Consider the following 27,592-nt stretch of genomic DNA (forward strand, 5'->3'; position numbering starts at 1 on the left):
CCAATGGCCTATTTGTATTGTCTTCCATCTGTGTTGAACTGGCGCTTAAACTAGAACCCCTCAAATAAGACAAGGAGTAATCTTTCGAGTATCTTTTAATCCATGTTTCTCTCCTAAATTCAAAGTAAGTGAAATGTGTGAATCGCTGGAGTTGTCATGGTTGCGTGACAACATGTAATCGACTGTGTAATCGTAAATAAATGGGAGGTTAAAAAAGTGTAATCCGCTGTAGTGAGATTTCGCAGGCTCAGTCAGCTGGAAAGCCTGCTAGATTTTGCCACGTCTAGGTCAACGTGTTTAGTCTAGTTTAAAAGTTACTGCAGGGATTATTTAGATTATTTCCCATTCATAGTTCACAACCACAAGCAACACAATCTACCTGTATACTTTTCTTGATTCAAACATGGAAGGGATCCTTTATATTTTGATGTGTGCACTCCTTGTAAACAGCTGTATTTGTGCAGCTACCACCGCAAGAGAGAATCGGCCGAAACCACATGAAGATATCTCCTTATCGGAAAAAGAGCACGAAGTAGATGGTGAGCATAGCTCAGAGTACGACCACGAGGCCTTCCTAGGAGACATGAAAGATGAATACGATGACCTGCCCCAGGAGGAAGCCATAAGACGTCTAAAAGTTTTGGTCAAGAAAGTAGATGCCGATAAGGACGGATTTGTCACGGAAGAAGAGCTGACAAAATGGGTGAGAGATGTGTTCAGCAAACGTCTGCTGGAGGGAGTGGACGAAGATTTGAAGTCAAAAGACACGGACGGGAATGGCAAATTAACCTGGGATGAGTACACAAAGGCGACCTACGGCCCGGAGGAAATGGAAGATGATGCCGATGAAGAAACAAAGAAGTTGTTGAACACGGACAAGAGGCGATTCGATACAGCTGATAAAGACAAAGACGGAGCCCTCACCAAGGAAGAGTTTGTTCACTTCATGCATCCAGAATCATCCTCAGAGATGGGCGATATTCATGTTCTGGAGACTATTGAAGGTTTGTAATTAGTTAACGAAAATTTTACCGAAATGTTTTCGTTGCATTTTTAAGTCTTACTAGATTGTACACGTGTGCTTTCAGAGAAAATACACGTTCATATCAAAATAGATCAGGTCCCGCCCGCATTGCGTTGAGTATTGATTGGCGAGTATTGATAATTCTAATTACAGTAATTAGCCAAAACAGTTTTTCTTCGTTTTTAAAGTGTAACACAACCATAATATTTCTCTGTTGGACTGTGATACGATTCTAAAAACATTGTTGCCGTTTTAAAACCGTTGCATAGAATTGGGAAGGAATTTTAATTAACGTTTAAGACTTGATCTTTCTTATGTAAATCAGAGATATTGGATTTCCAATTCATTTTTCTTTTCAATAAATTATCTACACTTTTCAACATAAAAATAGAGTAGTAGTTTTTGGAATCACAAAAAGTGACAAGTTATGTTTCCATGGAATTCTGAGGATAAAAAAGATATGTATTAAAACATATGCTCCTAACAATCAAATAGTATCAAAATTAGTTACAATGGCTCTTGGAAAAAACAACTTTTGTGTAGGTCATCTATAATCATCAATCCTATCTAGCCTTGTGAATATCTTGGCATGTTTTGCGTGTTCTTTGCTAAAAGGCAATAATGTCTTCTAAACAAACAAACCTTTTTTTCCACTGCTCTGTAGCATCTTTTGGGCACCCTGAAATTTACACACCTTAATTGGTGGATATTTTGGTTCCCTAATGATTTTTAATCAGTGACCAATTTATTTAGCTGTGTTTCTTCTGCTCTGATCTGCATTTTTCATGACAACCTGTCATTCCAGGTGCTTCTCAAACTCTTTTTGTCATCCCTTAAAATTCAAGATTTCTGTCAAAATGTCTTGCCATAAAAGATTTCCAAAATAAATATTAAGTCTTCTGAGAGAAAGACAAGGGAATTTTCAAACACTTTTTTGAAAGCATCTCTTTACCTAAGCCTCGTCACATTCAATAACAATACCCTCTCATTTATGGTTTCTATGTACTGGCATTTTTGCCTTGTTTTTCCATTTGACTACAAACCAGTGACAGTTTGAAACCAGTCTTGCCCAAAGTTTTAATTTGCATGACAGAGAACTTCCAATCAAAACCCATTTTAATTCATTTTAACATAAACATCTTTGAAATGTAGGTGTAAAAAGGAACTAAAAAAAGCCTTTTAACACAATGATGAACAGAATACTCACAAAAATTCAGCGTCAACTTAAGTGCCTCTGAGTCCTGCTCAACTAACTTCTCCCGCCTGCTTGACACTTGTTACAAAGTCTAAACTTGAGAAACAAAATGAATATTTATGACATCTTTCTTGCCCTTTAGGAAATGTTTATTCTTTTTTAAACTTTTTTTTATCTGTAGCTCTTATGGAAATTTTGTAAATTTGGAGGTTGGTTGAAGATCTAAATTATATTTTTGTTTTGATTTTAAATTTTGAATTCAAATTAACCAATGGCTAAGTGAAGAAAACTGTTCTGTTTTATAGATATTGATCGTGACAAGGACGGTTTTGTCAGCATGAAGGAATTTTTGGGAGATTTCGAAGATCCTGATGACAAGGAAGCCGATGAACCTGAGTGGGTGAAGGAAGAAACCAAAAGGTTCAATGAGGAATATGACAAAAATCATGATGGCAAACTTGATAAAGACGAGGTAAACCTTATAATCCCAACACCCGAAAGGCACTTGTCACTTACAAATCTATTGAAGAGCCTGACTTGCCAAAATATTAGTTATGGCTCACTTGATGGAGCATCCAGTTACAAAATTGGAAGTGGCTTCTGAATCCTGAGGCAAAAATCAGATTTTTGTGTTTGTTTGTTTGTGTTCCTTATTTTTACTTGAGACAAGTATTTACCATCCTAGCTCTGGGACTAGAAAAAGTGTCTCTTGTTTAGAGGTGTCCCTTCTGTAAAGGTAGCAAATACAAAGGTTATAGCAGCATCTAATTTAGTTAGTCTGTGTCTCTTTGATAGAAGCCTTCAAATGAACAGTTCAAGGAACTGTATTTGATGTCCCCCCGAAAGAAACAAAGCCAGTTATAACATGAAGCAAATTCATCAGCTCACAGATATCTGACTTTTTGGATTTTTCATGTACATGTATTTCCCTTAAATCTTTCACTGCATGGAAAATTAAATCTCACACAAAAAACGACTTTGAATTTAAGGATTGCAATACAAACATTGCTGACTTTGAGTCAGATGATAAATCATTGTGAAAAAAGTTTAGAAACATCTAGGTTTGAGTCTGGCGGTAAAATTTTGCACTATGTCCATTTGAAAGTTGATGAGAATCCTAGACAAGTGACAAAGTCTAAGTCCTATCATTCAGTCAGTGGAAAATTTGAAACATTTGTTGATCTTTATGGGGCTCAGAGAGGGGAGGAAAAGCACTGTAATAATTTCTGCATCTTGTTATTATAGGTGAGGCAATGGATTCTTCCTGAAACTGATCACATGATGGCGCTAGAGGAGTCAAAGCATCTGATTCAAAGTGCTGATGAAAACAAGGATGGAAAACTCAGTGAGGAGGAAATTGCTCAACACCATGATGTTTTCGTTGGCAGTGAGGCTACAGACTATGGCCGTGCCTTACCAAAACATGAAGAACTTTAAGTGCTCTGGTTCATTTTTGGTATTTTTAGATTAAACCTTATGGCATTTTTGTCCAAATTGGCTTTATTGCAAACAGCTAAGTCTTAATGAAGAAGCCCTTTAAGTAAAGACATGTTAGAAAATATATTAGTTCAAAGGACCTTTCCACTTTTATTGCACCTGTCATAAGTTTCAATTTCTGTAACTGCATTAAATTATATTGCAGGATTTGTTGGTTGTGGCCTTGCAGTTGTTTGAATGTTTTGCTTTTTTTGTTCTTATTTATATCTTTTGTTTAGAGTAATGTAGAAACCTTGTATCTCATTGAGCAGTTTGTACTCTTTGCTAGAAACAATTGACTACTTTTGACAGTTTCTAAATTTGTTGCAATATGTTTTTAACACATGAAATGAAAATCCCATTTTGGCAGAAGTGATTTTGGGGCTAACTATAACATTGAAAAGGAGATGATTATTAAAATTCTTTCTAAAGATTTAATGGTTTTCTGTGTTTTTTTTTTTTATCCCATAACCCCCACTTCCTTGGGTCATGCAAGCAATGGAACTCATTTAAACCAGATGGTGAGTTCTAGACCTCTGCAATTGCAGGAACTAGAAAAAAATCCACCTGTTAAGCTGAATAATGTTTGAGATAACAAGGAAATCTTTGGTTTTGCTTTACTTCATCATGTGATCTGGAAAACTAAGTCCACTTTTTCAACCAATCAGATTTCAGAGTAAAGAGAGTTCCTACTCCATTTATTGGTCAACACCGATTTAACTCGCCAACAGGGCATGATCCTCTGGGTCTTACGTTTGATAAATTTTATCACTTAATTTGACTAAATTGGGTGATAAATGTCACTCTTAAACGAGTTGGATAGAAGCCTAGCAAAGAGGGTGACCTTGACGGTGCCAAGTCTACATACGTGGTAGCAAAAAAATCGGTTTAATACCCAAGAACAGGCTGTCGATATTACCACTGATTTGTTTTGTTTAGTTTATAAATCGCTGACTGTTTGGATAAGTTGTCTGATAGACACCTGCTGCACGAACCTTTCTTTTGAAATGAAACGACTCTTTGCCTTGAGAGTATCTTGACGATCCTTGAGTTAGTCCGTTTGAACGTTATCAAAACCAACATTCTCACTTTCTGGCAAACTTTTTAATATTCTTATTTTCGACAGGATCAAGCATCTCATTACGGGTACCCCCGAGTCCTTGCGACTTTCTAAAGGCCTGTTTAAACGGTTTCAACGTTTGACCAACATTCGTTCAACAAAAGTTAAACAGATGTTGGGCAAAAGTTGGACGTAAAAAAAAAGTTGTGCGGGGATCTTTCAAAGGCCTCAAAGTCCTTAAAAAGGAAAAGTCGAATCGACGTTGAATGAAAGTTTAAACCGATTTAAACTTGATTCAACACGCTTTCAACATTTCTTACGCTTTCAAAAATGAAAGCACCATCTTCCTCGGGAATAAATAAAAGCGACTTGAGTGACATGTTTCAAAATTTGTGCACGCAAGATACAACTGAAATGTACTTTGTCCACGCTCAAAGAGATGATTATTAAGCGTAGTATCGTAGAGTTGGAAAAGACAGAAAATGGCTAAAAAAAAGACTCACGGTACATGACTAGTTACTTCAATTAAGACACTTTGGATCCAAACACAAAAGGGAATGAAATTTCGGGTCGAAACACCTGTTTCCAAAGCTCCGTCAAAACTGTTTTCCTTTAGAGATTAATCTTGTAAGTTCTTTAGCTTGTCTTGCTTAAAAAAATTAAACTTGCACAATGAAAACCTAAGTAATATCTACTGGAAACAAAGATGCCAAAAATTTACAATAAAACTGACCTTTAGAATTAGCTCTTAATTACTTCAAATCACATTTTAGATCACAATAATAGCTTAACAAGTAATCAATGGGTCAACACTAGACTAAACTTTTGATAACGATAATTGGTCATTATCCGCGCAAAGGGTACGTTGTCTTGAATATCACTGCTTATATTCGAAATAGTATCCATAAAAGAAATCTCTAGTTCGATGTAAGCATAGAGGAAATGAAGACCAAGATAATGTATTTATTCTGCGAGCATAGTGTTCTAATAAAGCTGTAGTGACGTGAAATGGGAGTTCTTCTTTGAGTATTTCGACTTCCACGATCGCGGATTATGTGAAAACAGTGTTATCACTCAGAGATAAAAATGCGGCCCAAAGATCAATGAATCACGATCAAGTGATGACCTCAATTGACAGAGAAGTCGATTGTCCGTGAATTTGGTGAAAAAGGCGAGACTTAAAATAAAACAAAAAGTAATGTTGCCGGGAACACCTTGAAAATGTAATGATTCGACGAATATATCTAGTGAACAAAAGGTCCACATTTACATTTTATGATCTAAAATTACACGATTTTTAAGCTGTATCGCAGATTTATGAAACTCACCATAACTTCAGTTTTCCAGTTGACGAATTACAGTAAAAATTTGACACGTCAGGATTTTTTAAAAAGCTTCGTCATCAATAGTATTCCTCAGCTGTGAATCTAACTGTTTATTCATGAACGATAACAAAGTCGTAATTAAAATGCGCAAACAGCGATTACACAGCTGTCTACTAGCGAACTCATGGCAAAAACTGATTGGTTTTGTTACAACACATTGGGAATTCCTGTTTCTAATTTAAATGCTATCACTGACGATGCTCAGACATTGTATCCACATTTCTTTGCTGAGTCATTCGTAACCTTCAAAAAAGCGTTTTAAATTTTTACCAAATTACAGAACGGAGAAATTCACCTGTTATTCTTTTGAGGAGACAATGCAACCTGTTACTTTCGGATCTTTGCATTTCTTAGCATTTTCAGTAATTCTTAGTTTCAATTCTCCTTTTTCCTGCGCAGTAGAGCCACACAAAGATAATTTTCACAAACACGAGCATTTCGGTGCAAACCAGGAACACGATGTACGCTACGATCATGAAGCCTTCCTCGGGCCAGAGGCGGAGGAATTTGATCATTTAACTCCAGAAGAATCCAAAAAAAGGCTTCGAGTTATTGTTACAAAAATGATTGACACTAACAAGGATGGTCTGGTTTCGGAAGATGAACTCAGGGTGTGGATAGAGAAACAGAGAAAGGCATTCATGTACGAAGATGTGGACAAAAGGATCGCTAAAGAGGACGAAGATGGAGACGGTGAGATTTCTTGGGAAGAATACAGAAAATCGGAATACGGACAATGGGATAATTATGATCTTCCGAAGGACCACGTAAGTGATTGTTCTATTAAGGTTGTCACATTGTAAGAAAATTATATTTTCAATTCTATATATATAAGTTTTCAGTTGTAACACGTTACATCGTCGACACCAAAACAGGTTGAAAAATATTATGCGAATCGATTTTTTTTTCCCTGTTTCTCCGGCAGCTAAATTCCGATATCTCTTAAAATAAAGTTAATTCCCCTAACAGTTTTGCAGACATCCAGAATTTCGCCTTGATAAGAAAGACAAAAAACCCAAATCAAAGTTCTGTCCGCAAACTGTTTTAGAGAGCTCCGAGTGCCATTTATCGTGGTTACATTCAAGAGAAAGGATGCAAGAACTAAAGTTTTTGAACTGTATATGAAAGTGATGACTGATCATGATATGAAAGTGATGAACTGCGGTTACTAAAACATTTTAAATGGTAAAATTTGAAAAAAGAAGAATTTGACTTTAGACGGAGAGTAGTCTTTACTCAAAATACTTTTATGTCTTCATTACAGCGAAGATCGCTTTGATATTCAATGCTTTTACTCTGACTTCAATCAACAGAATTTACGCCGTCAAATGCGAAAAAAAGAGTACAAATTCAACATCACAGACGCAGATAAAAATGGTAAAATGAACAGGGACGAGTACGTGGATTTTGAGCATCCCGAAGAGAACGTCAAAATGCAAGAAATTGCGTTAGATGAAGTCATCGAGGACGTGGACCAAAACGACGACGGGTATGGAAAAAAACACAAATCTTTTTAACAAAGTTAGCTATTTCTCTGCCTTTAAAAGCACACACAACCCACAATTCCTCTATTCGCTCCGACGAAGGGCTAACGCTCGAAACGTCAGCTTTTGGAATCGTTACGGTGGCCAATTTATCACTTAAACTTTGTTGATATATCCAAATTATTTAGCTATTTTTATGATTTAATGTTACAAAATGTAAGCAGAGAATGTGGGAATCTATTTCCTCCCACACACACATCGCCTCCAAAAAAAAAAAATAATACAATCACAATCATTTATCAATCCACTTAATTTGCCCCGTTTTAGTTTTTCGGTTTTTTACTTCTTTTGTATTTAAACATAATTTTTATTGTTTCCTCCCAAAGCATCTAGGTTTAACGATGGGAATCTCAGTATCACAAATTTTAAATCAATTTGTCCAGGCTTACACACAAGCAGACACAAAAACAACACACACAAGTTGCAACAACAACGAGTTAACTAACTAGGCTAGGGATATAATATTTTAACAATAAAATTGATTGATTGTTTTTCGGTTGCACAACAAATTAAAATGACCGATCTTTAACTGATATCGAACGCGAGAAATAAGCTAGACATTGTTGATGCGATGTACGCGCGAGACTTCCCCTTCTCACACGCGATAGAATACACGTATGTATATAAACTAGTTTTTTCTTTTATTTTTCATTATCATTGTTTCGAACTTTTCTCCTTGCATATTACTCCAACCGCAGTGCGAGAGCTTTCGCCAGTGCCACTCTCTGCCTGCGCCGTTCGATGTTCCCTGGTTTAATTTCGTCGGCCCGAATTGTACTCGACGACTTACGCGTTTTCACCGGCGCCCTTTTATATTCCCATACGGCGTTCCGATTTTCAAAAAGCTGCTATAGGTTTCACTCACACTATTTTTTTTTTTTTAAGCCTCATTACCGTCGCCGAATTTCTAGGCCAGTACCACGAGGAAAAAGAACCACCAGCCTGGGTAGTGCGTCACCGGGCAGAATTTCACTCAAGATTCGACAAAAACAAAGACGGTAAAATGGACCGTGAAGAAGCGAGAGAATGGGTCTTTCCCGAAAAGAATGATTCCCACGACGAAACAGCTCATCTCATCGACGGAACAGATGAAAACGCTGATGGATTTCTCTCTGTTGATGAAATTTTACTTCACTGGAATCTGTTTGTAGGAAGTCTAGCCACCGATCATGGTAAAACTTTGAGAAAAGTCAAACATACGGAACTCTAGTTCACAGAAAAAGTTAAATTAGGGTTACACGATATATATATATCCATTAGTCTCAGTATTCTGTCAAAGCCGACTCTCCTTTTTCTACCAAACCTTATCTCTTTTGGTCTACAAATAAAAATCCTAGTAATCAGCGAAGGCTTTTATGTATGCAATTGCTGTTGAGCTCCGTATATCTGAGATATTTGCTTTCCAAATTATTTTTTTTTGTTGTTGTTTGGGGAAGTGATAACAAGCACAGCCAAAGAGATTGTAAAATTTTCGGTTAATTACGTTCTGTTTTGTTAATGCTCAAGCTTAAAGTTTCCCAGTAATGCTAATAATCTATTTTACAAGAGGCAGTGAACGTCATTTTAGAGTGTCAAGGTTTGTCGGGGAAGTAAATTTCTTTTTGTCTTTTCGTGAGTTTAAGATCGTAGCTAATACAATTTAATAACGACTACTTCTGCGTGAAAAAAATTGTAATATGAGGTCTTCATTCATCTCCTTGTTGGAATAAATTACAATAACAGTAGTTTATCATAACATATTTATAATAACGATCTGAGTTTATTTACAATTCAGATCTAACAAAGCTCGACGTATTTCAAATATCTTTACAAAAATAGTTTGCTTAAAAAATGCAATGAAGTTGAACAGTTGCGCACTAATTATCAGTGGTGTTCTCATCCATGATCTTCAATCTGCGACGTAAACAGCTGTCGAACCCTATGCCGCTTGTGCATAGCAATGTCATCAAATCGTTGTGCATAAATCCTGTAGATCTCGTTGCGCCTCTCTCTGGTGGCGTTGATTGAAAGCCGTGGCTCCTCCTCTACAAGCCGCCGGTTGCAAGAGGGTGTCATACCGGCTTGCACCTTCACTTTTCCCGCCTTTTCTTTGGTTTGTGCTTTTCTTGAAGGTTGCTTTTCCTGAGTCTTACTCCCAATGACTGGAAGTTTAGAACTGGGGGCAGACTGGGAAAGAGGGAAAGGTTTACGGTACACATTTGTCGGTTTACCAAACCTATAGCTAACCTGGCCCACTGCTGTATTTCTTTCCCTAAAACGACACTTTTAAGCGTTATTTCTTACCGCTGAAATTCACTTGTAAGAGCAGAAGACTAAGGGTGGCAATTTTTAACAGACTACTTCATCTCACTGTAGTCATCCGATTCATTGACGGTGAAATAGATTGTGGTTTCTTAGACTGGTAACTTATTGTTTAAGCCTTGGAATTTATTAAAGTTGAAAATATGGAGGGGGTATGCCGGGGTGGGTAAGATGTCGGAAATCGTGGAAAAAAATCATTAAGTTTAATGAACTTAAAAATTACTTTTAAATAGAATAACATTCTATTTCCAAGATACAAAAACCCAAGAAGCCAAGAGAGGCCAAGTGAAAATCCTTTCTAGGAAGACGAGTTTTCAAACAGAGTTTGGGTATCTCGGGAATCGTGTGTTGACTGACATTTACCAGCCAGAGTGCTAACAGAGCGAGACTTAGAGGGGGTATAGAGTTCCAGGTGCATGAGACCTCCTCTAGATCAAGAATAAGCGATAATTTAAGATGATATAGTAACTTGATAGGTACCCCTCCCAAATACCAATAAGACACCTATGTATGACCCCTCTAGAGAGAATTCACTGCGTCCCCCTGTGTTACCTAGTGCAATGTTACCTGTTTGCAACCTAACTGGCTTGTTTATCGACCCTTCCCTGACCCCTCTCGAGAGAATTCACTGCCTCCCCCTGTGTTACCTAGTGCAATGTTACCTGTTTGCAACCTAACTGGCTTGTTTATCGACCCTTCCCTGACCCCTCTCGAGAGAATTCACTGCGTCCCCTTGTGTTACCTAGTGCAATGTTACCGGTTTGCAACCTAACTAGCTTGTTTATCGACCCTTCCCTGACGTTCTTATTTCCTTCATTCTCTGTCAGTACTGCGTTCCAACAACATTAAAACTGACACCGTTTGTGAGTTTCGTTGCACTTATACCCATAACGAAACTGTGTCCGAAATCACCTTTACGTACTTTGCTACAGCTTTGTTTAAAGCAACATAGGTATATCCATTATGCGCAAAGAAGTTCGCAACCAAAATTAAAACTGTTTACATTTTGAAACATCTGAAACAGAGTACGTGAGAATGAACATATTATTATCACATGTCTACCTGCGCTCGGAGTAACTGAGCGTGCCAGTAATTTGCTCTCGTCGCATGACCAGCAAACTCTTCATTGATTCCTTCCAATCTACGAAAAAAGTAAGTTCACATTCATTAGGTCTTTTTTTCTTTCAGAACGAGACTAGTCAAGAAATTATTCACTATACCGCATTCTCTGACTACCTGTTCTACTGTGTGTCACAATCACCTAAGACACTTCAAACTACTTCTAGTGTTAAACTACTTTTCCCAACGATCTGCAACAAAACAATTAACATACTGACAATGACATCACAATACTGAAGCAAAAGAGGACTTTTCGCGGCGGCCATTTTAATACTCCAATAAGAAAGAACGACAGCCGCGCTGTTGTGCCAAGCCCATCCTGAGGGATTTAAACTATTTTCTATCGTAAAGAGGTTTACAAAATTTTGTTCCAGTTCGTTTTCATAGCTACTCAGCACGCCAGTGAAAGTACTCTATACAAAGTTTAAGACACTGGAAACTTACTCTTTAGCAAGGACCATCTTTAATTCGTTTTCACTCCTATCAGACTTTGTGGACATCCATGGAGTCTCCATGACAATCTGCAGTGAAAGAGATTATTATTGTTGTTTTTTGATGTTGTTGTTGTTGTTCAGTGTTGTCGTCATTTCTTAACAACATTCAGTGAGTGGCCCACAAAAAGGCTACTTACATAACAAGCCATACCTCATACATCACTACCAAACTACCGTTTTCTTTTTATTTTCTTCGCTCTGACGCTCGAAAGTCGGCTTAAAAACACTTTGCGGTGGCCAATTTACCGAGTTAAACTACCAGCTTCTGGTAGTTTAACTCGATTTTTAATTCATCGATCTCTACGGAACTAATTTTAGTCTCCCTCGCAGCGGCTGCGAGGGAGACTAAACTAATTTGGGAATTGTTCCCCGCTACAAAGTCATAACATCCCATGCAAAGGAAAAGGTAACTCCCGTTGGGCCACATTTCGATGGAGAAATGAAAAACCAAAACTAAAATGATATGACAGTGAGACACAATTAATAATAGCAATAATAATAAAAAAAAACAGGCGAGTGTCGAAATCGTGTTTGGTTATATCGTTCTGCATGTGGCTGATTGAGAGGGTAATACGAGTTTTCTAAAGCAATCAAAGAGTAAAATAAAGCAAAACCAATCTTGGATCACTTTCCTACACTCATTGGAAACTTCCTCTTGAAGGTCTCATAGCTAGTTACTTATACGAAACTGACCTGTTTGGATGGTGTGAGCTGGGGCGAGAGTGAGGCAAGTTTGGCGGGACGTCCACCAAAAGAGAGAGACTGAAACACACAAGAAAACGAAAGGGAACATAGTCATGACAAGTGATTTTGGCCACAGACTATAAATGACATTCTCGATACGTCACTGATGTGGTTTTTGCGAGGACCTCAAGTGGATTGAAGTCGATGTAAACCTTAAAATTCTCCTCTGTCAATAATCTCGGCTGCTTCCGTCTCAGCGTAATGTAACTGATCAGGTTTATCCACATAATCCTTTCCACTTTAATCAGTTACTTTATTGTCACTACCCCGATTCTCTTGTCATGATACGTAATTAAATACAAACAGCTTTTTGAAAAGAAAGCAAAAGAGAGCTGGAACTTATTCAGTCTGCAAAAAGGCTTACATAGGCGCAGCGAAGCTAAGCTCTCCCCCCCCCTCCCCCACGCTAACCTCTACTAAACTCAAAAACGCCAAAAAATGACGCCTGCTCTGCAGACTAGCGCTTATTCTGGTTTCAATAACATGAAGTAAACGGTGTAGTACTTCTACTCCTTAAGTGATATGCTACGTTGTGCCAGCTCTTCCCAATCTCCTCAACAATCCATTGAGTTCCCCCCCTAACAGTTCACTGGTAACCCATTTAGAATTAGAATCGTCGGTGCAAGAAAAGAGGTGCCATTCTCAAGAACATGGCATACTGATCCCTGGACACGAAACCCAACCTATCGATCCACAATCAACACGCCAATCGATAGGTCACCGTGTCTCCAATGATCAAAGCTGAGCGGGCAGCACTAAAATATAGAGTGTGGACAACCAGTAAGTGGATTGCTCTTTAGACCAAATAGACTATTTACCTGACGATGGGATGACGAAGTCCGTGTTTTCCCTCTCTCCATGTAATCTGCAAAGAGAGCAGACAAAGAACAGGTCAGGCCCCGGTTGTTCAAAGGTTTGGATAACGCTATCCGCTGGATAACGCTATACGTTTTGCTTTCACTTATCCGCCGGATAGCGATTTATCCGTTAGATAGCGTTTCCATCTTTTATACAACTGGGCCCTTAACTTTTGCTTCTGTTTCATTGTTCTTGCTGTTTTCTTTCTCGGAAAAATAAGGTGAAAGAAGAGGAAGACAGAACCTAGAGATAAAACAAACTTTTTCATTACTTGAAGACCTTTTTCCTGTTGCTATAGCCGAGTTTAAAAATTTTTCCTTAAAAAAAAAAAAAAAACTTCCGCCTAGATTAATGGAGGTTATTAGCACCGTACCAAGCATAGCTGTGACCACAGCCAGTGTAGATTTCAACAAGAGCTGGTTTCCTTCGGTCTTGTTGAACAGTAATGACTGTCCTACTTCGTAAAAGCCAAGGGAGGCAAGGAGCTGCTGCAGCTCGGGATTGTACCACAATGAGCGGAGGACAAAGTCACTCGTCTTCATGATCCTCTCAGGGTAACGACTGCTTAAGCTGAGCTGAGGCGGGTAAAAGAACGTATGATTAGGGGCCGACCATTTAACTTTCGAGGGGGGGGGGTGGGTGATTTCTGGTCATCAAGAATTTTTTTTCTATAGCAATGTGCTGTGCAGGATATTTTTTTTTCCGATTTTTTTATACATTTTTTCTGTTACATTTGGGCTGCATGCAATTTTTTTCTTCCAACAAGCGCTTGCAGGAAATTTTTTTTCAAAATCACCCACCCCCCCTCAAAAGTTAAATGGTTAGCCCCTTACATAATGTATTGGAACGATTATAAATAAGATAAGTGTCGGTAGTTATCTATTTATAGAAGCAGTCGTGGATATATATCCAGCTTCATTGGAGAAATCATTGCTGCATGCCGAGTAACTGAAGTGATAAGATACTTACAAATTCTTTGAGCTTTTCCATCGTGTTTTTCTTCAAAGTGTTTGTGATCTTAGCTAAGGCGTAACCTCCACTGGAAGATTCCTTCAAGATATCTACACAATTGAAATAGTAAATAGAAACAAATACTTAAAAAAAATAAATAAACAATGAGCAAACAAAATGGGAAAATTATGCACGTTTTTCAGTCCTAATTTTCCATAAACGTTTGAAGAAAGACACATCCCAAAAAAACAGTTCACCCAACAAATTGAGATTTTTTATTTGCAATCTGTTCAAGGCTGTAAAACCTCAACCATTCTCGTCTATTTTTGGTTTATTCTACCTGTTTTGGTGATTTTCTATTTTACCAAACAGATAATTTGTGCTTTCTATGCCATGTGAGGCAATTTACTTTTACTAAAACGAACGTGGGTCATCGAGCAGAGTTGTTTATAACTCCTTCGCCTTGCAATAACCTTTACGTTCAACTCGAACACAACTCGTACACGACTGCTGATGACACTTGAACGCCTCTTACCACAAACAGCCGGCAGGACTTGTGACGTCATTGTCAGGGTCTCGTCAGGGTCCCAGTGAGGAAACACAACGAATGGATCCTTCTCGTGTGCACCATCCTTTTGAAAGTCAAACCCTAAGAAGACGAGGAACTCTCTGGCGCAAGGGGACTCCAGGACATGGGAGCTCAGTTGTGCACACATGGTTGGGTCCCCCTTCGAAAGGAGCTCAGGATGGTGAGTCAACAAGAGCATTTGATGAGCCAACTGAATCTGAAAGTTTAAAAATAGAAAGAGAGTGAATGGCCAAGGGTTTACTTAAAATTAGTCATTACGTAAAACACTCACAACAAAGCGAATACTTCAGGTAATAAGGTTTGGAATTGCGAGTCAATACATCTCATACCATCTGAGAAAAGACCGCGGCTGAGATCAGAGAGATTGGTCAGTAGACGGTTGTGCGACTAATGAGGGGTGGGGCACATGGCCCCAACATACACTTGGTAAATTCAGACTTGATTATCCACGATAAAAAAAAATGCATCTATCTTGTATTCATAAGAAGTCGATCAAATTAAAAACATTGTAATCTGCTAAGATAAATATTTTCCCAATGTTCCATGGTAACATGATACACGACTAACAGTTCCGGATTTGAAACGTAAAATTTACCCCAAATGAAGGCTAATAAATACATGACACAGAAATAACCAGAATTTATTGGTGGTGCACGCATGAAGTTAGCCCCTATCTTACCAAGTCCCGGAGAGCTGGCAGCACATGCGACACTGATGTGTGCTCTAACAAGAGCTGTGTCAGCAGTTCTTGAAATTTCTTCATTTTAAACGCAACTGAAGGAACTGCCAAGTTAAATAAAAACACCCAATATTAAAAAAAAGGTTCTATTGTAAGACACCTTAAAACCCTTTTAGCTTTCAAGATCTGACCGGGAATTCTCCTTTCTAGCTGCTATACATTTCTCTGTAAATTAGTTAAGAGAGTTTGGTGTTATATCGAGATATCACCCACGGACCGATAAGTATGTCTCTTATCATCACCTGTTTGTGGATCAGGTAATGCTATTGTTGGCAGACGTCACATATCACCCACGGACCAATAAGTAAGTCTCTATCATCACCTGTTTGTGGATCAGGTAATGTTATTGTTAGCAGACGTTACATATCAATCAATTCTCGCCGTTGAAGGGTTGAAAGGCTCACTGCTTCAAAACATGCGAGATTTATTCAACTCAAAAATGCAACTCAGTTTTTTTCCTTCCGTTCCTGAGACTTTGCTTATCACTCTAAGATCGCTATCCTATTCTCGGAGCTTGCCTGTCAGATTATGCAGTCCATGATTGGAAAGAGATGTGTAAGAGCCGAATATTGCAAAAGGTATACGTAATTGAAGAGTAGACTCTCGCTATCCGTTTAAACCGCATAGAACGAGCTTCACCATAACTTGTTGATAGAAAGCTCTTTTAAAATCAGAAAGAACAAAACTGCCAGACTAACCTTTGCTGTCCAGTATCTCTGCTGTGACCAGAGGAAACCTCTCCGGAGATGAACTTTTTACCACTTGATCCAATACCCCATCAAATAACTGATATCTCAGCTTCATAAAATCCACTGTGGTGTCAAACCCAACATGAACAAATGACGCCCAGGAGTCTGGGGCCGACATGTGCTCGACACTCCTCAAAAGAGTCCAGGCTTCTTTTAGTGATTCACTGACAGTTCGGCCCTACAGACAACGGTTAAAAACAAATACTCAATAATCTCGAAATCACTCTGACAGACTGGCAATAAACAAATGAAGCGCTACTCAATTACGTTTTTCGCGCTCTATCTGGTTTGCGGTTCACGATAACATTGAAACTGACTCCCGTATCCTCCAATTTTCAATGTTTGCTTTCCCGCTTGCCAGAGCGAAGGATTTGGAATTATTTGGATACACTACGAAAAGTTTGTTCAATCAAATATTTGAATTCCTTTTCATAACCGGTTTTTTACTGCGATTTTTGCGACGTTTTTCCCCACGATTAACACTTCGTTGCTTTTCTCTTCACGGGGAGGAAGAAAGTACGGAAAAAAAGACCGACGGAAATAGAGTACGTTATTGTACATTATTCTAGGTTATTGTACGTTACTGTACGTTATTCTAGGGCTTCATCATGCCATAACTGGCTGACTACAAGACATACCTCTTCCAAACCACTGTAGAACTTGTAAAACAAGTTAAGCATTGTAGCCTGAGGGGCAGACCACAGAGGTATGATCACAGACTGTGCACCAGCAGCTAGGAGTGCTGTGGCCAGATGGAAGCTTGCATGCTTTAACTGGCAATACTGGTGGCCACACCCACAGCATGCATTTAACACAACAAGCTTAGTAGACAATTTTAACATGGCTATGTCCGACACTTTCACTAAGAATGCATCTTCTGATGGAGGGTCACCATAATGATGTGTGTTTGGAGACAGAGCAATGCAGGCATCTGGCCAGCTTCCGTAGGTCACTAAATGAACCACGCTTGTTTGGGGCAACATCGTAAGGAAGTGCTCCTTGGTTGCCCGATGACCCGAAATTGGATCCACTCCCAGCAACGACGCAATAATATTCACTTCCTCTTCTGCGAGATCAGATTGTTTCCTTGGACTCCATACCTTTCCATTCAAATCTACTTTTGAAATAGTTGGATTTCCTTGAACAAGAATCTTGGAAGCATCCGCCACTTGCTTCTCTGCAATTGACGACTGTGGAAGCATTTCTCCTTTCTGTGAAATTGTTCTAATGCATGGCAGAGTGCGGACATTGAAGAATTCATGTAAGTATTTCCCTTCTTTTTCTTGTAAACAAGCAAAAGGAACTGAATTGACCTCCAAGTCTGGAATAATAACCAGTTCACTGACACCCCTTCCAAGCTCAATTTTCAGCTGATCCTCAATAGGACCTAGAAGCAGATGGTACAACTTCTGAAGCGGAGTTAGTTTGGTAGAGTAAAGAAATTCACAATGATAGCAAAATTTTTTGCCTTCTCTTTCATCCGCTGACTCACTGCATTTCCCTGTGACAGAGTCAGGTAGAGCTCGGTGATCACAATGGTAGCTCTCCTTGCGGGTGCCATGAAACTGTTTGATACAATGTTTAATTTTGTAGGCAAAGGTAGAATGGTCACAACTCTTGTGCCAATGACATTTCATGACGCCCTTCCCTGGTGACAGAACCCACAAGAGAAAGCCAGTAGGAATAACAGAAAAGAACAACAATGTTGCTTGCTGCGAATCAATGATACCAATAATATCCTTTGCTGAGTATGCTGTAACAAGCTGCTGACATGGTGTTGACAGGGCCTCTGAATTGGCAAGAATTTTCTTATGTCTAATAATGCTTACAAGAATTCTTGATCTGCAATGTTCAGCAATTTCTAAGGCCTCCTCTTCCAAATTCATCTCTATCAGGGCTTCTTGCAGGTCCTTATAACACTGATCCAGCTTTTCAAGCAAGGGATCTTTGTAAATCAACATATTGCCACACTTTGACAACAGCTTGTCTTCCAAGATGGGAATGGCTTTGTTGAAGTAATGGCGGGAAGTTTCAAAATTTCTCATGGCCTTTGAAATCTGTGCAAGGGCAAGATTACATTCCAGTTCTTCTTCTAGATCATTTTGCTCAACAGCCAACTTCAAACATGTGTCATAATAATATTGAGCATGGTGTAACTGGTGAAGGTCTTTGTAGCAAGCACCAACAAGTCCATATGCCTTACATTGAAGCTCCTCCATCTTGTTCAATCTGGATAGCTGCAAATGTTGCTCAAAATAACCAAGAGCTTTGGCATGCTCACCCATGAGTTTAAACAGGCATCCAAAGTTCCTTAATGCAATAACTTCTGAGACTTTATCATTCAAGTTCTGAGCAAGTTTCAGGTGTTGTTTGTGATTGACAGTTGCTGAACGAAAGTTTCCCATGTTTGCATACACGGTGCCAATATTCCCAAAGGCATAGGCAGCACCATCACGGTCATTAAACTTCTTGCAAAGTTGCAGTTCAATTTTGTGGCACTCCAAAGATCTCTCATAATTACCTTGCAGTAATTCCAGCTCACCTAGATTTGAGTAAGCTGTGGTGAGATTTTCCTGGTCAATAAATTTCAATACATCCATGTACTCTTGTGCATGGTGTAAGGCTTTTTTGTAGTCACCCATGAGTTTGTACGCTGCAGATAAATTCCAGACTGCTCTTCGTTCAATGTCATTATTCCAGTATTTTTGGTATTTTTCTTTGTCCTCACCACTCCTCTGCAGATCTCTTCCCACAGCTAACAGCTTGCCATTGTAAGACACAGCTTGAACATACTGCGCCAGTCTGTGATGGATGTTTGCAATTTTAACATAGCACTTTATCTCATATTCTTTTTCCTTGAAATCTAAAGCAACAGAAAGACACTTTTGAGAGACAGAGAGAGCTTTACTGTATTGATACAAACAGTAGTGAGCTTCAGACATAACAAGCAGTGCCAACATAACTGCTCTGCCATTCTGCAGTGACCCTTGGCTGTCCTCACGGCTTTCTTTTTCTTCTGTTCCATAGTCACCAGTCACAACATAAATTGATGCAAACCCATAGCCAGAATGGGCGACTTCTGAATCAAACTCGTTAGAGACATGGTTGCGGCTTTGCATATCCTTGTTTGTCTTCTCAAAATCTTTTACACCATGCTGATGTTTGATGCTTGCTTGTGAGTACAGCAGTTGTTCATCCCAACCATAATGTGCCTTTAAGGCTGTCCTGATGACACTTATGCAAATCTTGTAATTTTCTGTTTCATACAACCTTTTACCAAGTTGGACAAAACTCTCAAAGTTTTGAAAGCTTGCTCCTGAAATTAACCAGTTTAAAGCCATGTGAAGCACAAATACCACGTAAAATCTAAGAATTAAATTTATGTATATGAAAGGTTTCATTATTACAAAATGAAAATTACTGACTATATGATTTGTTCATTAGCTTTAGTGGTCAATCCAGACCGTGAGCAAGGAAAGGGGAGTGCACCATTTCTGTTTTGAGGTTTTAGGGTCTTAGCCAGATGGTAAGCCCTTGAATCATAAAATCTTGAGCTTTCTACACAGGTCAGGATTAAGCATATAAACCTACTAGCAAGCCTAGGCCTACAGCAGTGGTTAAGATAGTCAAGATAAGTGAGAACTATTCACATATCAAAAGATTGATAATATTTTCACTGTACCTTGATCTGACAGAGAAATTTCTTCCATCTCTGACATCTGGCAAATGCATCCAACAGCTCCAACAATGCTTACCAGGAGTTCAGTTGGGTGTGCTGGGTCCAGCTCATAAGCCTTCAGGTATGACCTTAAACATTCTCTATAATTTCCAAGGTTTTCAAGTGAGACAGCTCTCAAGAAATGGCCCTATGTGCCAAAAGGATGACCATGTTATTTTTTTGTTTTAACCAGACTGGAGATCCATACAAATTAAATTAAGGTAAATGCATGGTAAATTTTCCATTTGCAACAAGGGGCCCATTGGGCCTGAGCTTATTCTAGTTTTTGCATCATAAAGGGACAACAAGTATGCACTTTTTTCCAAGAACACTTTTTTTAGGTTTCCTTACAAATTACCAGTACTCAATTACTCCTCTTGGTGAAAAGAAGTCCTGTTAAAGTTAGATTCTTTCCTAAGAACATGATGACCCAACAGAGGTTTAACCTGGAGCCTCTAAACCCAGAATATGAAAAAACACATAAACCCTTTAACACCCCTCATCTCTTGCTTACAAATTAAGAACAGTTTTAAAAATGGAAATTTACTGTATTATCCCCCAAAAAATTATAAACACTACCATAACACATATCAAAGCTATTTTCCTCCAGCCCTGTAGTTTTAAAAAATGGGTTTAACACATTCAGTCACATACTTTAGCTGTTGAAATCTGATCTGTGACTCAAGTGACTAATTTATTTATGATAATAGCAATTTTATTGTAAAATTTTATAACTGTTATGCTTGCAATCAGAAACTGAATTTCTATAAACTTCTTCAAAATTTAATGTACTTTACCTTGGGTTTCTGTGGAATTATGCTTGTGAGAGCTTCAGCATCCTTTTTGGATTCATTGAACATGCCTAACTTGGCATATACTGCCGATCTACAGCCAAGAATTCCTTCATCATGAGGTGAAAGTATCAAAGCATCAGAGTAAAAGCTAATGGCTTGAAGGAATTGTTCATTTTTGAAGGCTCTGTCTCCCTTTGAGCAAAGTGCTTTCAACTGCAAATTTAGAGGTGAAAAAAAAAAAAAAACAACAACAACAACCTTGTCATAATTCATCTTTGAATCCTCTCATTTTAATAGCTCAGGGTGTCAAAATCAGCATATTTCAAAATCACCCCTTATAATCATAAAATGGTTGCCAGAAGAAAATATTCTAGGCACCAAAAAAAATTATGCAATACTTAGATCATTGTCAGTTTCTGAGCAGCTGTGTACCCACCCCCCCTCCCCTGACCCAACAACAGTTAACTGATAACAAGTTAAGGTTATTATTGGATTAGGGGGGACTGGGATAGGTGCACATTGGCTCATATACTGATAATTTGATCCCTATTTTTATCTTTGGCTCCATGCTTGAGCAATATGAAGCAAATCTTGTGTTTTGATTGGCTACTGAGCAAGAAAAACAGGTCTGGATTGCCTGCTTTGATCCTGTGCAAGAAAACCATTGCAGGAAGCAGACTTCCAAAGCTCATACTTTTTGGACAATGTTGATGATGGAGTCACAAAAAAGAAGCAGAGGACAGTCAAAACAAAGAAAACATGAATGATTCTCACGGCGTTATTGCACTACAAACACAATTGGCTATCTTTCCCAGCTCTCAAAATAACCAAGTCATTCTTGATTCTTAATAAAACAATTCTTTTTTTGCTCTGTAATAAATCCTTCATTGACCAAGCCTGTTTGGTCGAGATGGCTGGATATTAACCTCGTTCTTTTTTTTTTGTTTTCGTTTCCAATGTTTTTCTTACAAGCCATAGGTAACCAAAATGGCTGCAGCTAACGCTTGAAGCCACTGGCCTCCATTGCCCTCTTTACTATAGACTAAATTTGATGCAGTAGGAATACCACAGCAGACGGCGAACAGGGATTAAGATGCTGTCTTGGACAGTCAATTAAAATGTTCATCATGATTTCGCTAACACATCATTTGCTAACTGATATTATTAAAAACTGGATCGTTGGATAATGCAATTCAAGACTTTTTACTGTGCTTAGCCATTATGGTATATGAACCAATATACCATAATCTAATATCTGTACATTGTAATATCCGGTTTCTTCCTACAAAATAGAGTCGACAAGATTTGTCAAATATGCTGGGGGCGTTTTTTGTTAATAAAACAATTATTCCACTCGCACTTGTTGGATATGGGATGATTATAGCCAATGAGGCGCATAGCTATCTATTTAACAATTATTCCACGAGTGAGTGTTGGATATGAGATGATAGATATCCAACGAGGCGCGTAGCGCCGAGTTGTCTATAATCATCTCATATCCAACAAACGCGAGTGGAATAATTGTTTTATTAAAAACGTTAAATTAAATTATTAAATTTTATTAAATTTTTAGCTCCCATTTAATTTTAACCTGACACGTACACTTACCATATTTGTAGAATATGGTATATTGGCTGATATACCATAATGGCTAAGCCAATAAAAAGTCTTGAATTGCATCATCCAATGATCTAGTTTTCAATAACATCTCATATCCAACGCGCGCTCGTGGAATAATTGGTAAGTATAATACCAGTATCTTCCTTAATGAAACATGAGATAGGTGATCATGAAGATGTATGTGATGCCTAGTAGCATAATCCGCATTACTTTTAGGGAAAAAAGCAAATTTAACTCACTTTCTCCATGATTGAAGCTCTTTTTCTTGATCAATAATTCCAAGTCAACTTTTTTTTAAATGCAAAAATTCGATTAACCACAAAGCCATTTGCGGCAAAAGGGAAGAATACAAAAACTTAAAAAAAAAATTCCACTCCTTGAGTCCAAATTTCCAAATTTAAAGCGATAACGAGACTACATTATCACCACTTATCAAGTAAACTTCAAATGGAGAGGCTTGTTTACAATGGACGAACTCTCCGCCATATTGGTTTTGCTTGGCAACCAGCACAACTCGGTCCTAATCTCTTCGCAATTTTAAAAGAGAGTGCCTTTCAAAATTCAGTCTTTTGCCTGCCTGCGAGATACTAAATTTTTAATGGGACCACTATTCTTTTGATTTTGGGTCTTCTCTTTCCTAGACGGCTATATTGTATCAGAAGACGCTCCATCGAAGTTTCTGGAAGTTTTTCGAAGGATTTATGAACAATGAAAGCTAAATTTAATTTAGCGAGCGTTCTTGTGTTGACTGTGAACTTCGTTAGTTTCCTCAAAGGCAAAGAATCAAAGACAAGTAGTGACGTGGATGAGTTTCGTAAGTGGTTTGATGATCGTGGTGGAAAATGCCGTTGCAAATTTTTTGAAAGGAAAGACCACAAGCTCGCTGCTGTAGCTGATAGACGTATTGAAGACAAAGAGTCCATTTTGATGGTTCCCGAGTCCTTACGAGTGAACTCTGCCGCGATTGAAAAGTACAGTGAGAACTTTTCTAGACCCATACATGTCTAGGCTGCTCTTTCTATAGAATATAATGGTTTCTTGAATCCATGTTATAATGTCAATTGTAGACAAAACCGGCATTTGTGGTCAAGCATACCTTCTTGCCTTGTTCCGAAAGTTGTAAGATGCGAGCACCCTAAAAAGAAAGAAAAAAACCTTTGATACCCATGGTAGTGTCGACGAAGTCCTACTGAAAGTTTTATCAATAACAGTCAGATAAAGGCAGGTAGGAAGAAAGGGTGGACGGGGGCTGATAGGAAGGAAAAATTAAAATTTATATATGAGACTTTCTTTAGACTCAAGTTTAATAGTTACAGTGTTGTGATCCTTGAACTCGTTTGCACTTCCAAATCTAGGGGGTTATTTTTCATTTTTCACCCCTTAAATTGAATTTTAATCACACAGTCCCTGACATGGTTAGCTGAAAAAAAAATTAATTTTGCACTAACGAAGAATTTCGACCTATTAGCGATCAAAGACGGAGGTTGAAAAATATAAAATTTCATTTGGTGATAAGCAAAAGTACTTTGTATTATATAATTGTACTGTTTCCAGTAAATTTGATCTAGGGTGAGCAATGCAGAGCAAAGTATTCAGTGATTTTTGTGTGGTTTCAGGTCAACCATTGGTCCAACGCTTGAGCAGCTATCCCTTCTACAGCACCAGATCCTTAAACGTCCAGATTACTTAGAACGACAAGTAATGCAGTTGATGCAGATGGCAATATTTGTGCTTTATTCTATTCACACCAGCAATGAGCAATGGCTACCTTACTTTAATATCCTTGTCAACCATCAGTGCAATGCATTGTGGATGTGGAGTGAAGAGGAGCTGAGTGAGTTGCAAAATGAAAAACTAATGGAGAGAGCAGTTGAGTGGAAGGAAACGGCCTCCAGGCTGGCAGCTAACATAACACCAAAACTGAATAGCTTTGGCTTGTTTTATGGAAAGGAGCTTACTCCAGAGACCTTGGTAAAATATCATTTAAGACCTTGACACCAGTAACTGATACATACATACGTTACATACGTTAGTTGACCACTCCCCATGGGAGCTTTTCAGGGCCAATTCCCTCCCATCCCACCCCAGGGGAGGACATCCACAACACAGTAATCTCGTTTGTGGGAAATTAACGTCTCCTACCCCTAACCCTGCAGGAGACGGGCCCTACAGTTTGTTCGTCCTTATCCGAGAAGACTAGAATATCTATCCATTTCTTGATTATAGAAAGGTAGCAAATTCTCCTCACTTATTTTAAGACCATGAGTATTAGTCCAGCTGGGGCTTGAACCCTCGACCTCCCACACAACACAATCCGGCGCTCTAACCAATTGAGCTAACCAGGAGGTTAGCTCAATTGTCAGTTAAGTGGAGGGGTACCTTATTAGGGCTCATTCTCATTTATTTTTTTGGCTTGTTTCATGTGATAAATATGTCAGTGTCTTTTTTGTCTCCTTGTTTGTTTGAGTAAGCTGGTGTTTCCCTTGAAATGTGAACCCTTTAAGTGATCAATAAGTAACTTTTCCTTTTGATTCCACCATGATATTTTGCAAACAAAACTTCTTTAAGTGTGAGTCAGGCCTTGAAATTGCACCTTTTATCGGGCGCATTTTCAAATAAAGATTTCACTCTTTGCAACTAAAATTTCTCCAGTGGTAGCGATTTTGCAACTGTTTTACAGCTTAGTTTATAAATAAATTATATTTAACAGCCTTGTGTCTTACTTAAACTGGTTGCTGTAATTTTATTTGAAAAATCCTGCAAAATTCAAGTTAAATGTTGCATGACTTTTATTGTTGATTTCTTGCCAAGAAACTTATTGCGAACACACTTTTTCAGAAACTACCTCATGCAACACTCATGAAATTTTTAGGAAATCTTCGTTTCTAATTTCTAGATCCAGTAGGGTTGTGACTAAATTTTAGGAATTACTTGCAGATTGCAATCAAGAATTTTTGTAATTTCAAGCTCTGTGAGTTAAGTTTATGACTTGAATGTCACATTACCTAGGAGTATCATCGTGAAACAGCTGCATGTATTCTTTTTTTTTTTTCTACTATAAACACTGAGAGCTTTACATGGATAATGGAGTCTTGCTGATGCGATTTTACTAGTTCTAGGTAAATTTAAATAATGCTTGTGTGGTGAAATGACCATTTCAGATCTGTGGTTTACACTCAAAAACCCAACTTGAAATTAATTATGATATTGCATAAGGACATGGCATCATCACATAGAGATTATTTTTGATGTTTGGAATCACTCAAAATCTCTAAACATCTGTTACTCTCGCGAAGTTTGAAAGATTTTTTTGTATAAGAATTTTGGGGAAACTGTTTGGCTGCAGGGTATTTAGCCTAAGGGTAGTTTTAATGGCTAATAAATTCCTTTTTGTTTTTTTCTATGTTTGTGTTTTTGCTTTTTTTATGACAATTTATTCCAATTAGGTGTATGTTGAATTTGTTTGTTTGTTTGTATGTTTGCTTCAGATAAATGCAGTTTGTGCCATTCAATCAAACAGTTACAACATAACAAGTCACTCAGGACACCCAGTCTGGACTCTAGTGCCAGTACGTAAGTTAATTTTCACTACAGTCTGATTTGTCATTTTGAGTCTTAAGTGTTAGACCCTAAAGTGCCATTTATGAATATTAGAGCTTACTAAAGAATGCCTGATCAAATGCAGAAGCATCTGGGTCTGAGGCTGCAGGAATACAGTCTGACACTTAAGATAACCTCTTTTATTTTTCTGAAACATCTAAGTGGGCTGTAATCCTAAATTCTTGAATCTGATTGGCTAATCTTGTGCTCATAACCAGTCCAGCATTTTTAATATAAACTGGGAATTTTTTCCCTGCCATTTGCAGCAAAGGTGTAAAAAGCACAAGGTTTTCACCAGTCTAGGTTGCCCATATGAGGGTCCTGCTCCAGCCAAGGCTGGAACCCTAAAATGCCTGCCATAAAACCAGTGCATCTTTCGTTTTAAAGCGTAAGGTCTATGGGTCTCTCTAGAAACTACCACCGTGTCAACCTTCAATATTTGGTGCGAAATTCTGATAAAAAAGTTTAGTTTCGGTATTAGCGATGTCATTTGTTGTTGAAAACGTATGGTTATTTTGACTTTTCAGGGCCTGAACATGTTCACATATCGGCCCAGTGTTGGTGGAACATGGTGGACCAAGGGTGGCACCCTACGTTACAGATATGTTAACACTACGATTGAAGAGGGAGACACTATATTCATTGACGTCAATCCGAATGGTGACAGCGTTCAAACACTTCTAGAATATGGCCTGTTCGTTTCTGAAGGAAGCAGATTCTTCACCCCTTTGCCAGAGCAAAAGAGCAGGATGCGGAGAAGATTTGTGGACATGTTAAAACTCAAGAACAAAATAATATACAGAGAGAAATTCACCTTTAAGGCAGCAGGTCTTCCAAGTTATAGAGTACAAGCACTTTCGGACAAAGAGATCGACGATTTAGTGCGAGCAGGAAGCAATCCGAGCAAATTATCTGAGTTAAAGAAAATATTCAACAGTCCTTCGCTTCATGTCGAAACTAACCCTTCATACTCTTGCAAAGACGAAGTAGTCGCCTTAAATTTGTTAATGCTTCACCTTAGAGACGAAATGTTAGGTAGAACTACTGGAATACCACAGGATGAAAAGATCTTGAGCAGGGATATTCCAACAAGGCAGCGTATTGCTGTGGAGTTTAGATTGAAGTTTAAAAAGCTTGCTATAAATTATCTTGATATTACTAGCGCCCGAGCGATAGAGACGAAAAGGGAATGTCTGTCGGGAAAAAGAGACGAACTTTGACTTTTTTTGCATTCTGAAATGTACGTGCGTTCAACTGTACTCGAACCACCAAATTCATCCAAAAAATATCCCAGGAAAGTTCTCCAGCACTGAATTCACTGGAACTTTTCAGATGGCTGAATTCTAAAACGTATATCAGAGGCGCACAGATTTTCAAGGGCTACGTTTGAATTATCTTCCATCAGTATGTCAAACCTCAGGTCCACCAGAAAATAATTTATGTCCCCTATTTATTTATACTCGAACTTCCTTTATTAATAAACGTATATTAAGGATTGATCGTATGTTTGAAGTTTTATTCGCTTAAGAGACTCCACTCCAAAATTCTATGGTATTTGAGTACCCGAGTTCGGATTGCACTAATAAATTTCTTGTTCGCGTTTTCAATAAAGACAGTATATGAGCGGCATTT

At 38.3% G+C, this 27,592-nt stretch overlaps 4 protein-coding genes across 6 annotated transcripts; 3 read left to right on the forward strand and 1 right to left on the reverse strand.

Annotated features, from left to right (window-relative positions):
• The first annotated feature begins 252 nt into the window (after positions 1 to 252).
• LOC111329259 (calumenin-A) lies at positions 253 to 4,133 on the forward strand. Its single transcript, XM_022933894.2, has 3 exons — positions 253 to 1,004; positions 2,525 to 2,691; positions 3,465 to 4,133. Exons 1-3 carry the CDS (start codon positions 404 to 406, stop codon positions 3,654 to 3,656), a joined length of 960 nt encoding a protein of 319 aa, XP_022789629.1. The 5' UTR covers positions 253 to 403; the 3' UTR covers positions 3,657 to 4,133.
• Positions 4,134 to 6,316: 2,183 nt separating this feature from the next.
• Positions 6,317 to 9,408, forward strand: LOC111329260 (calumenin-A). The gene is made up of 3 exons (XM_022933895.2): positions 6,317 to 6,907; positions 7,454 to 7,629; positions 8,570 to 9,408. Exons 1-3 carry the CDS (start codon positions 6,458 to 6,460, stop codon positions 8,892 to 8,894), a joined length of 951 nt encoding a protein of 316 aa, XP_022789630.2. The 5' UTR covers positions 6,317 to 6,457; the 3' UTR covers positions 8,895 to 9,408.
• Positions 9,308 to 22,473, reverse strand: LOC111329258 (uncharacterized). Of its 2 annotated transcripts, none has more exons than XM_088756025.1 (14): positions 22,349 to 22,466; positions 20,744 to 20,953; positions 19,911 to 20,094; positions 16,867 to 19,544; positions 16,178 to 16,406; positions 15,420 to 15,523; positions 14,687 to 14,936; positions 14,170 to 14,261; positions 13,574 to 13,775; positions 13,161 to 13,207; positions 12,292 to 12,360; positions 11,549 to 11,625; positions 11,048 to 11,126; positions 9,308 to 9,850 (listed from the first exon to the last, which is right to left on the reverse strand). In XM_088756025.1, the coding sequence occupies exons 1-14, from the start codon at positions 22,421 to 22,423 to the stop codon at positions 9,560 to 9,562; spliced, it is 4,587 nt and encodes a 1,528-aa protein (XP_088612151.1). In that variant the 5' UTR covers positions 22,424 to 22,466; the 3' UTR covers positions 9,308 to 9,559. The 2 variants fall into 2 exon arrangements, with proteins under 2 accessions (XP_088612151.1, XP_088612152.1); XM_088756026.1 differs by having other exon boundaries at positions 9,841 to 9,935; positions 22,349 to 22,473.
• On the forward strand, positions 22,463 to 27,459 carry LOC111329264 (uncharacterized). Of its 2 annotated transcripts, XM_088756027.1 has the most exons (5): positions 22,463 to 22,480; positions 23,002 to 23,331; positions 23,977 to 24,331; positions 25,849 to 25,929; positions 26,488 to 27,459. In XM_088756027.1, exons 2-5 carry the CDS (start codon positions 23,069 to 23,071, stop codon positions 27,178 to 27,180), a joined length of 1,392 nt encoding a protein of 463 aa, XP_088612153.1. In that variant the 5' UTR covers positions 22,463 to 22,480; positions 23,002 to 23,068; the 3' UTR covers positions 27,181 to 27,459. The 2 variants fall into 2 exon arrangements, with proteins under 2 accessions (XP_088612153.1, XP_022789635.2); XM_022933900.2 differs by lacking the exon at positions 22,463 to 22,480 and having other exon boundaries at positions 22,900 to 23,331.
• The last annotated feature ends 133 nt before the right edge of the window (positions 27,460 to 27,592 follow it).

Source organism: Stylophora pistillata, chromosome 4 (assembly GCF_964205215.1).
Source record: "Stylophora pistillata chromosome 4, jaStyPist1.2, whole genome shotgun sequence".
Taxonomy (NCBI): domain Eukaryota; kingdom Metazoa; phylum Cnidaria; class Anthozoa; order Scleractinia; family Pocilloporidae; genus Stylophora; species Stylophora pistillata.